The sequence below is a fragment of the Sarcophilus harrisii genome, chromosome 2 (assembly GCF_902635505.1).
Source record: "Sarcophilus harrisii chromosome 2, mSarHar1.11, whole genome shotgun sequence".
NCBI classification, from domain to species: Eukaryota; Metazoa; Chordata; class Mammalia; order Dasyuromorphia; family Dasyuridae; genus Sarcophilus; species Sarcophilus harrisii.
In genome coordinates, this window is record NC_045427.1 from 194,378,921 (window position 1) to 194,391,595 (window position 12,675).

The following is a 12,675-nucleotide window of genomic DNA, read 5'->3' on the forward strand; positions in this document are numbered from 1 at the left end:
ATTAGAATGTAGCATTTTTTCTTTGCTTTATTCTTTTCCTGGCATAGGTATTTGGACCATACAGTTCTCATCAAAGAATTTTGGTAGGGCGAGTACTTTCTCAATTTTATGAATAATTTGTAAGTTGGCATGGTTATTTAAAAATTTCATAGAATTCTTCTACAAATCCATCTGGATCAAGTGTTCTCTCCACTTAACTCTCTGATGCGTTGAACTGGATGCCTCAAATGTGCCTCCCATTCCACATGTTGAAAACAGAGCTCATTATCTTTTCCCAAACATACTCCTATATTAAACCTCAGGTTCAGTTTAAGTGCCACCATGAATGAATTTTCTTACCTTTTAGTACCCTTCCCCTTCAATTACTTAAAATATATATACTTTTATATAAATATGCTGCTTTAGCAACAAGTTTATGTGGTGATCAACTGTGATGTACCTGGCTCTTTTCAACAATGAGGTGATTCAGGCCAATTCTAAGACTTGTGATGGAGAGAGCCATTTGCATCCAGAATGAGGACTATGGATATTGAATATGGATTGTAACATGGTATTTCACCTTTTTTGTTGTGGTTTGCTTTTTTTTCCCTTTCTCATTTTTCCCTTTTTTGATCTGATTTTTCTTGTGCATCATGATAAATGAGGGAATATATTTAAAAGAAATTACACATGTTTACCCTATACTGGATTACTTGCTGAAGAGGGGAAGGGGATGGAGGGCAGGGAAGCAGAAAAATTTGGAACACAAAAGTTTTTCAAGGATAAATGTTGAAAACTATTTTTGGTTGTATCTTGAAAATAAACAGCTATTAACAAAATCAAAACAAAAATAACTAAATAAATATGCTGTTTTCCATCACAGAATGGAAATTATCTGAAGCCGGAAACTGTTTCACTTTTGTCTTTGTATCCCCAGTAAACAGAATGACGCCTGGACTTGTGATGGTGCTAAATGTTAGCTGACTCATTATGAGAGTAATGGGTAAAATCATTTAACCTTTTCCAGGCCTCCATTTCCATAGCTATAAAACGAGAGGGTTGGATTAGATGAACTCTAAAGTCTTTTCTGGGTCTAAATCTATCATCCAATGATCATATATTCAAAGGAAGGACCATTGATATCCCTTTTTCCTTTATGCTGTCTGCTATATGTAGGACTCTTGAGGATGGAATCCCAGTTAAAAAGTCTATATTCCTATATAATGGCTAGCAACATTCCCTCCAAAATTACTCTCCCCCAATATGAAGTCCTAGTTGCCTGAATGCTATCACTTCTGGTTCCCTCAGAGAGGCAGTGTAGGCCCTAAGTTCCAGTCCTACCTCTGATGCTTACTACTTGTGTCGACCTTATCTAAGTTACTTAAAACTCTATTGACAAGTCTCTCTGAGTGTAAAATGACAAACTAAACTGTCTTCCCTTCCATTTCTGTATTTCTGAAATCCTAATTCTATCATCAAGTATCTTCTCTTCATCTCAGACTCCTCCCTCTTATGTTTTTATTGTTGATGTTCTGAAACTCAATGAGTTCTTAATTCCCTGCTTCCCTCGCCCTCCCCCCTTCACCCCCCCCAAAAAAAAAAAAAAACTCACACCTAGTCATCCATCCAAGACTGGATAGACCTCCTCCAAATACCTCTAATGCACTGGTTCAGGAAAATTACGTCTGTACTTCATGCTTCCCACTGGACTTCCAGACCTTCTCTCTGCCTCTACAATACAGCAACCTTTCCTCTTTTCAAGTTTCCTCTATCCACATACATTTACCCCATCAAGATCTTCATAGCTTATGTATCGTCACAGTTATGTACCAACCCACAACAGGAATTATCCATCAGCCTCCTTCTTAAGAGTCTCTCTCTTTCTACCTCTACCCTCTTAAGTAGTATACATACTATTATCTTCATTTCACAGTTGAGCAGACAAATTCATGAGAGTTAAATGACTTGTTCATTGTTACATGCTAATAAATATTAATAAATCTAGAGTAACAGCTGATTAAAAAAGACAAAAACAAGTTGAAAAATATTTCTAATTATCTTAGACTGATATGAATGTTTTACTGTAATAGACTTTATTTTCATTAATTTATTAAAATTGTATTAAAAAATAATTGTCATTACAAAGAAAACTAATAAACACCCTTGTGTTATATTACTCACTACCCAAAATATCATTTTCTATTTAATTTTTGTTTCTCTAAAGGAATGAAAAAATATGCCATTTAGATGGCATATTGGGCTACAAGATCTCTGAGTAAATGTAAGATTCTCTACAGGAAAAATTAAAGAACCAGAGGTTGTATTAATGGTCTTCAAACCAATCCATCAACCAGCATAAATTTTCAGGGCTACCACAGGCTGGAAAATTATCTCTTAGAGTAGTCTGAGTTCTCCTGGGTCCATAGAAGCCTTAATGCATATTCATGAGTTACCAGAATTATCATAAGAATACATTAGTTGGGAAATTTTCAGATGTGCCCTATCCCACTATTTGACATAGAATTAAAAATGCTGCTAATAGCAACAAGAGAAAGAAATTAAAAAGAAAAGGTAAGAGCAAAAAAAAAGAAGCTAAAATATTCCAATCTGTTGAAGTTAAGACAAACCTCAAAGAATCAATGCCAAAAATGAAATAAACTAGTTCCAGATGAAGTGTTTTTCTGTTTGTTTTTTTGTCAGGATTTGTGAGCTCCCTGGTAAGGAAAAAAAACAACCTTCTCAAAAGTGGATCAACAACTATTTTGTGACTTGTAGTCTTAGAGAGTTGCCCAGGAAACAGAGAAATTAAATGATACTGCAGGGTAGGCCTGATTAATGATGGTCTGGTGTTTCAGTTTCAGAATTAGAAAAAAATGAGCTATTAATGGACAATTTACAAATTTTGAGGAAGTTTACTTAACTATAGCCTGGAAGGGATTTTCAGCAAGGATACAGCATTTATTCAGTTGAGTGTCTCTGTTAGACATGTTGGCACAACTGTCAAGTATTAAAAAAAAAAAAGCCACTCCTGCCACTTCATGGGCTCACCTTTGTACTTAAACTACTAGGAAGCTACACAGAATGGCCAGAACCATATTCTGCTATGCCAATGATAGCGATTGCATTTCCTTTCAAGGAAAAAAAAAAGCTTAGTTTACATGGCTGAGACTGTTCATACTTTAAGTGATTTGCACAGGGTCACACAGGCAATAAAGATGGGACTAATAAAGATGGGACTAATCATGTCTATTATGTCTCTATTTCTTTTCAGCATAATTAGCAGGATTTTAAAAAATCCACAGATTATCCCCATTTTCATAAGACATAAGCTGAAGGAAAAGATTAACAATCATAAAGAAAAACTAAGTTCATTCACAATAACTACAGAGAAATATAAAATAACCAGTTAACTTTCTAAGATAGAAATATAATTACAAAACATTCTCCACACAAATAAATGAAAACTTTATGCAAAACTATTCAATATTCACTCTGAAGTCAAGCTAACATAATAAACATATGTAACGGTTATTTCACAAAAGGCTAAGTAACAAAAATTCATTTGGAATAATAAAAAAGGAGGAATAAGAGAGGTACCACATCCTCAGATTTTGAACTATATTATTAAAGCAATAATCATCAAAATAATTTGGCAGCTAGGTAGAATAGACAGAATCTGGTACTTGTAGAGTCAAGAATAAACTATGTTTGAATCCTGCCTCAGATATTTAGTGAATATATAACATTTCACAAGTGACCTCAACTTTTTTATCTAAAAAATGGAGACAATCACCAACTTACTAGTTGTATGAGGATCAACTGAAACAATATAGTGTTTTGTGAACATTAAAACACTATATAAATGTTAGCTGTTATTAGTGAAACACTTATGAGTATGGACTGTTATACACTATGTCATTTTCACTGGCTCTCACTACATTGGGGGCTGTCTCCAGTCACACCAATCTGTATCATGACACTGGACCCATATGGCTCCATAGGAGAGACTGACCTTGCACATTCTGCCCTCATGTAAATTCAATTCAATTGCAAGTCATGACATCACTTTCCTGATGTCACTGTTCTCTTTGAGAATGAAAGAAAAACATCAACAATAACATTTTCTTTTTTACTGTGTTGCATTACTTTGCTTTGATTACCTTGGTTTAAAAAAAAAATGCTTTTGCTTTGTTCAGCATCATCAAAGAAGTTATTATTATGACAAGCTACTGCTTTTTCTTTATAGCTCCCTCATTTAGCACAGCGTCTGGCATGCAGAAAAGCACTTAATAAAGGGTTAGCGACTGATTCGATTGATCCTTTCTTTAATTGTACTAGTCCTCAAACAAGTATGATCTGTTCTTGGTACGTGACTTAAAGCTTTTCCAGCACGGTGATGGCACAGTGGAAAGAGCACTAGGTCTGGAGTAAATGACCTGAGTTCAAATCTGACCTCAGACACACTAGCTATGTAACCCTAGGTAAGTCAATTAAACTTGTTTGCCTCAGTTTCCTCATTAATAAAATGAGCTAGAGAAGGAATGGCAAATCAATTCATTATGTTTGTCAACCAAAAAATCAAAGGAACTCACAAAGAGTTGGTCATGAATGAAACAAGTCAACAACCACCACTGGAAGTAGAAGAGTTTGAATCCTAATGTTATACAAATTATGTTAGGATTCAAACTCTTCTACTTCCAGTGGTTAAGTCACTTAACTTCTCTAAGCCTTATATTCTCAATTGCAAAATGAGGATAATCCTTGAATTATCTATTGCTTTGGGTTGCCATTTATTGTAAATATTAAAGCAATATAGAAATGTGAATTATTATTATTATTATTACATAGCATACATTGTCCATCATATTTATTATTACAGATGCATGCAGGCAAGTCTATACAAAGCAAAATTGTTTCAAGAAATATCTTAAGACTAAATAATAACATAAATTATTTCTCCATTGGAAAAACTAAAAAATACAATGAATTAATGATGGCACTCTGTAATCATTAAAATTGAAGCTATCTTCTTTAAAGTTATTTAAAAATCTACCAATAAAGGCAGACTTTTAACAAAATGCTTCAAAACTGTTTTCAAAAAAAATTTCAAAGTTAAGTCAAGAAATCATGAGTTTCTAAACAAAATAATCAATTGATATAATTGGAAATTTTATATAAATGTTTAAAATAATGCTAACAGTCAAAAAGACTATCTTGAAATTCTAGATTTTAACATTCTGAAAATGCAAAGGCATAACATTTATGTCATTATATAAAGCCTTAATAATGAAGAAATATTTCTAAAAATAACTGCATTTATATAACATCTTAAGGTTTGCAAAGGATCTTTATATATTATCTCATTTAATCCTCACAGAAACCCTGAGAGGTAGACACTGTTATCCCCATTTTATAGATGAGGAAAATAAGAGTCACACAGCCAGTTAAGTTTCTTTAACAGGATATGAACTCAGGTCTTACTATTCTATTCACTGTTACTTTACCATTTTTCAATATGAAAATTGCAATAGTAACATAAAATTACACAAATTATACCAAAAAATTCTTCAGGTAAACAACATAGTATTATACTTTTAAAATATACTATACTATATTATATATACTATATAATACTATGATGATATGTATATATAATATTCTATATATACTCTATATAATAACCAACTTCTAAGGTTAACAAGTAATAAAAAATGCACTTCATTGTGTGGTTTCATTTTTTATACTTCCTTTTCAACATGAACAATGAAATCTGACATGATGTTTTATCTAAAAAGTGAAGAAGTTCTGTGATAAAACTTGAAATCAGCATAGGACAAAGATTGAACTTCTGATTTCACTGCTAATGGAACTCCATGGGAAAAACCTCTCTACCAATGCCAAGTTGGTAGCTTCTCTGCAACTGGAAGCTTTAAGATACAAGTCAGAACACTGAGGATCTAAATGATCTAACTCATTGTGACACCACCAGTGTGGCTCAAACATCTTACCTGAACCCAAGTCTTCCACTAAACCATGATTCTCTCAAAACCAGAAACAAATCAGAAAATGTGGAAACTATCCTAAAGTCAAGTCAGGCACTCTTATCACTACATTGTTAAATACTAGGAGGAAAAGTGGGGTACATCGGGAATCTTTGGATTTCTTGTCAAAGTGGTGATCTAGACTGTGAACATGTTTAACTTGAACAGCAGATCAAAGGGAATATAGGTAACAGTGACGTGTATTAGCAATGTAATTAAAGGGATTTTCCTTAGAAATGAGGACCTGCTAATATAGGTTGCAAGCCATTTTGGATATTGAAAAGAGGCAGTAGAGGTGGTATATTTAAGTAGAAAGATTGGCTGCTAGATATACAAGTAACTGCTATGTTGTTCCTTTGAGCTGCCAGAGAAAAACTTGTGTACTTTTCAAGATTCCTCAGAAAATTTCCTATGTACCTGCATATTTCTACATTTTCTCTGGTGGGCTGACTGATAGAAAACAAGACACATATAAAATACATTTTATAATACATATATACACACACACACACACACACACACACACACACGTATACATACATGTATATCTTGTGGATAAATGAGTTTATTATATGGAAGAAAGTAGGATAAACACTTGCATTCATATACGTATATAAATGAATGCAAATAAAATCATTGCTATAATAGATACTGCAGCAAGGAACACTAAATTTTACTGAATAATTACCAAGAACATAAAGAAAAATATATTTTCAGGATTTATAATAAATCATATTGTGCATCCAATTCTCTCATAAGAATTTTCCAAAAGAGAGAAAATCATGAGAAGTCCATAAAGGGATATTCTCAAAGTAATAAGAAAGAAGCCCATTACTTTTCTAGTTGAAAAGGTAACTAAATTCAAATCTTAGCTATGCCTTTGATATATATGTATCTATATGTACATATACAAAGCTATGCTATATATTACAATATAACTATATTAGTTCCTACATTTAAACAATGTCTCCAAAGGAAAATGTGAGGATATTTTGAAATAAAAACATTAAAAGCTCCATATTAATGGAAAGCATTAATGTAGGAATTAATTTGATAACATTCATAGCCCATGCAGCAGGAATTGCAATGTCTCAATTTTTTAATGTGTCTTTCTAAAAGTTAGCAGTGACATGCTTTTAGAAGTTCAAAATGGAAAAAGAATAAGCATCCTCTGAGAAACTACTCTTTTCAAAGAAACTTACACTTAAGATCAGAGAGGTCTATCCTTCTATCAAAGAAGTGAAGAAAAAAATTAAGTGTAATACAGAATCTTCAAGTATAATGTATTCATAAATATTTTAAACTGATTTCTCTGTTTTAAGTAAATATGAAAATTATTAACTTACTTGTGCATATTTTCAACTCCTATTATGATCATGATATAGTATGAAATTCCACTTTGTACAAGAAAATGTAAGGCATACCTATAAAAAAATAAAATAACAATTAGAAGAACAAAGTTAACATTCAAAAAAAAGTATTTAATATGCATTCTGAAACTGAAAATTATAGATCTCAGTCACTTACCCAGGAATTACCATTACATGGCAGAAAATAAATATATTACATAACACATTATATATAACATAATATAAATATATTATAAAACATATATATACATGCTATTTTCTTAGAGAATAGAGATCACTGATAATTTTACTCAAATTAATTTTGCTAGTTCTACTTTTATTGAGAGCAAATGACAATGCCTCAATCACATGAGAAAATTATGAAATTAAGTTTTAAAAAGCAATAATGTTTGAGTTTTATATTTTAAAAGTAGTACTCTTCCAATGACAAAAGCTTTTTCAGAAATAAGAAAACATTCGGAGAATTCAAGTCTTAAAAAGTAAGGTGTCAAGTCAAGCTTCTTAGGACTACTCAAGGAGCGAATGTCTATTTTTCTGTCAGTATTCTGACAATATTCTGTCAATATTAGCAGCTTTCCACCTTTCATTTTAATACATCTATTTTAGCTTTAAGTATGTTAAGTCATTCACAACTCATTACCCAACTGGCTCATCCCTTGTACTTTCAACTGATTTCTTCTTCAACTCTTCATAAATACTAAATACATTCTGTTCAATCAATTGGTGAAGGTTAACTCTAACAATAGCACATGGTCTTTAAAGCATCAAGAAAACAACCATTTTCCATTTAAGAACTATCATTTCATATTTTTATATTATGGCATATGCATATTACAGATAACTTCAGAAATTCTAAATTTAGAACTTCGTTTTAATTCAAAAAAGACTCATGATGGAAAATGTTATACACACCTAGAAAATGAACTGATTAAAAAAAAAAGATTGAAGCATACAATTTTTACATTTTTTTTTTCATGGTTTATTCCTTTTGTTCTGTTTCTTCTTTTACAACATGTGTAATGTGGAAATATTTTTAACATGATCACATATGTATAACCTGTATCAGATTGTTTGCCCTTTTGGGCAGGGGAAAGAACAGAGAAGGAAGAAGAAAAATTTGGAACTAAAAATCTTATAAAAAATGAATACTTAGTGCCATTACTGGATCTTTATCCAAAGGAAATCATAAGGGGAAGAAAAAGGACTCGCATGTACAAAAATATTTGTGGCAGCTCTTTTTGTGGTAGCAAAGAATTGCAAAATAAGTAGATGCCCATCAATTAGAGAATGGCTGAACAAGTTGTGGTACATGAAGGTAATGGAATATTATTGTTCTATTAAAAATGACAAATAAGCTGATGATAGAAAGGTCTAGAAAGATTTAAATGAACTAATGCTGAACAAAGTAAGCAGCACCAGGAATACATTATACACAATAACAGCAAGAATGTGGCATGATCAACTATGAAGGGCTTGGTTCTTCTCAGTACTTCAGTGATCCAAAGCAATTCCAATAGATTTTGGACAGAAAATGCCATCTACATCCAGAAAAAAGAACTAAGGAGCCTGAATGTAAATGTAAATCAAGAACCCAAGGACACTTCCCTACTATACTCAGGCAACAAAATATGGCTTCAGAAAGGAAGAAAAAAGAAATGAAAAAGAAATGTCAAGGACTTTCCTTGAATATTTTAATATCAGGCTTTATAAAAAATCATTTGGGTAGCTATGGTACTGAAATGGCTACTACAAAAAAAAAATCACCATCTCTTATGATGTCTTATTTCTATTATGACAATTAACGCACATGGCTTCAAAGTTGTACAAAAAGCACAAAGATTTTCAAAACCAATCTGAAAGAAGCAATAACTTTAAAGAAAAGATTCCCTTTCTTTGTGTCTCTGGCACTTGGCCCAGAACCTGACAAATAGAAAACATTCCTAAATGCATGATGATGGCCACAGTGTGGTGGTGATGAAGATGATGATGATAAAAATCCAAAAGCAGGCTAAAAATTCTAGGATGTAAATATGCTACACTAAAGACAAATTTATTTAAAAAAAAAAAAACTTGGGAACTAGGTATGTACTACTGGAGGGAATATCCACTTTAACAGAACTGTGGTCTTATTAAAATGTTAAGTTAGATTCAAGATATTGTACAAGGCTCTGGGAATATAAAAATAAAATATTATAATCTGTGGTTTCATAGAGCATAAAGCCTGAGTTAAGGGTGAAGGGGAGTAGTGAAAAAGAAAAAGGAAAAATTTACATTGTCTGTAGGTAAATTTAAAAAAAGAAAAAATATGTAATCTGGGGAGAGTTGGACTTGAAAGCAGACTGTAAGAAGGCAGGCAGCAGCATCTGAGCTTTGCCAAGGATTCTGAAATGTAGAGATAAAGAGGGAATATATTCTAGGTATAGGGAGAGGGAATACATTCTAGGGATGAGGAATAATCAACTTCATTGAATCTTCAGAGTTGGAAGATGGAATGTAAAATTTAGGTAATAGTTATTAATCTAGTTGCTGGAAGGAACAATGTACTAAGGTTGGGGAAAGCAATGTGATATATGGTTACAAAATTAGATTGCAGTCAAATTGTGGTGGGCCTTAAAAATAAGGATTTAGCAGATCATTACTTGCCTGATAGCTAATGTTCTGATAATGACCCCTTTTTTGGGGGGAGGGAATATTTAAGTTTTAATTATCAGTAAACAAAACAAAATAAAATAATCCTAGAAGAATATAGCTGACAGAAATAAAATAATCTAAAAATGTATCATTTCAAGATAGTTTTTCAGAAGTTATACAGAAGTGATTTGGGGAAAGTCAAATAATAACAAAAAAAACTTAAGAGCCTCAAAACACAATCACTTTAAAAAGAATATAATAGCTTATCCACACTGATGAGCACATTTCTGGTTTTCAACAAAACATCTGGAGTGGTCAGAGACAAATACTAAAACAGGCCAGAAAAAAAGTAGGTATTATCCCTGTTCTGTAGATATTGGTCTTCAACCATACATAAAATAGAAAGATACCATACAGTACAAACAGAGCTATCAAGACATAGATCAAGTTGGGATTTTTCATCTCAAGAGAATTCTGATGTCAAACAGTCCAGTGTGGACACAGAATTCCATGTCTATTATAATCAAAAGAACAACAAAACATTAAATCACCTTGAAGTTCTTAATCATAAAATTCACAATGCACTTTATCAAAACTCAAGACTTTATGAATACTGTCAAGAGGTAAATTACTTGATCAAAGTATTTTGTAATTTTAATCAGAATCCTGTTCACATGGCCTCCATCTAAAGAGAAATTAGGTGCATTGCTACTTCTGCTAATAATTCCTTTTCTAAATTTAAGAATGCTCTACTCAGTGGGTAGAAGTATCATATTAATGATCATAACTGTGCTTTGCCCATGGAAAGTCATTTCTTATAATAAAAGCTACATGTAGTGAGAGAATAAAAAAGAAAAAATAAACAAGGGAACAGAAATATCTATTTATTTATTTTTTTTAAATACTTTCTTTAGAAGCTAAGAAGATTCTCAGAAAAAGCAACAGAGCCTTTAAAATAATCTTTTTATCTATCAATTATACCAAAAGTTTATGCAGTGGAAATATGATTTGATGTAAATTTTACATAAAGGGAAATAAAGCTCAATTAGAAAGGACAATTTATATCTCTTACAATCTGTACTTTTGTCCTTTCTAATAGCTTTTCAGAATTTAAAAATCCCCAAGACTTTAGTTTTGAGGTTATATAGTAAAAAAGGAAAAACCGAACCTTTCCAATTCTTAAACCTGCTACAACAAATTGACAAATGCTCCATCCCATACTTTTTCTATTTATTTATAACTATTTTTATTAAGGAGACATATGCTTGCCAAAAGGGTTCATTGCTATTATTAAGGATGTATAGATTATTAACCTAAAAATTTCCTTCTTTAAAACAAATATTTTGAGGGATATTTCAATATAATATTTCTTTTGTAATCCCATAAATATTCTTTTATAACTTAGAAACATTATTCTGAGAAGGGATCCACAGGCTTCATTAGCTTGCCAAAGGGGTCTCTGACATACACAAAAAAATGTTAAGAACCTTCAATGTTTGTTTACTGATGGCATTGTGATAATTACAATAAAACAGCCCTATTTCAGAAACTTCTAAGTTCTTTTCAACAGAAATAGTATGTTCATTTAATGAGTCTTGGGGGATTCTAATCTTAGTACATATTGTAGGAACACAGCACCCCTTTAAACTAGCCATATCAGATCTTGATGGAGCTACTTTTGTGTTCCTCCCATGAGAGTCACTAACTTCTTAGATTTGATAATGGGATTCTTTACCTTAAAAGCATCTGTGAGCTATTCCTATTCCATGGAACAGGAAATGTTTCTACATTAAATCCATATTAATTATAATGATTCTGTGGGCTTTTTCATCTTTCCTTTCTTATTTTTTAGTGAGGATGACAAGTAGCCTACATAATCTGGAAATGCCTGTTCTTATTTTAAATTAAACTTTTTCTTTTTTTCACTCTCTCCATCTTATTGAACTGAGATGTTACTTTTTCCTGAAGACATGGCTCCTCTTTTTAGCATGCTCTAGCTACACATTCAGATATTTACTCAAACTCACTGATTGTGATAAGAGAAATTGGATTAACTTCAGGCTTTCCTCTCTACTAATACTAGCAAGTCACTTCATAGTCTTTGAAATGTATTTAATACATATTTACCACCTGTGAAATTCATTCAATAAACATTTATCACCTTAACAGAATTCTATGGAATTACAGGACATTCTCCTTCCTGCCAAAAAGAGTTTAATGTCTTATTCTCTGTCTCTTCTTTCCAACTCCTGCCCCTCATATTACAGAGCTTCAAAAACATAACTGATGCTCTTTCAAATACCCTTACTCCCCAACCTTCCTCAACTTATTCATTTTCCATGACTTGTATTCCTCCACCCTCACCACAGCTATTCTAAGACAGTCATAACTTTAATCTTAACATCAACTATAAATGTTATACATTTTAAATTCCTTACCTAATCATAATCTGTTATAATTCTACCTCTTCCTCTGCTTTGAAACTCTAAACCTTATTCTTCATTCTGACCAGGGCTTCCACAATCTTTCCATCCCTATTTTATTTTTAAGGCCATCATTCTTACAGTAATTACAATTTTTTTTTTCTTTTCCCCATCTTGACCTCTTGGGAATCAGGTCAAATTTGGAATGTTGTCTTCTTTCAAGTTCATCCA

The 12,675-nt window shown here is 32.1% G+C and overlaps 1 protein-coding gene across 2 annotated transcripts in view; it reads right to left on the reverse strand.

Annotated features, from left to right (window-relative positions):
- Positions 1 to 12,675, reverse strand: part of MBOAT2 (membrane bound O-acyltransferase domain containing 2) — a 149,089-nt gene that overhangs the window by 93,174 nt on the left and 43,240 nt on the right. For both annotated transcript variants that reach the window (XR_004231857.1, XM_003757883.4), the window contains exon 3: positions 7,367 to 7,444. Coding sequence is in view for 1 of the 2 variants with exons in the window: in XM_003757883.4 (XP_003757931.1) it covers positions 7,367 to 7,444 (78 nt within the window). In the remaining variant the exon portion in view is untranslated. The remainder of the gene's footprint in view (positions 1 to 7,366; positions 7,445 to 12,675) is intronic.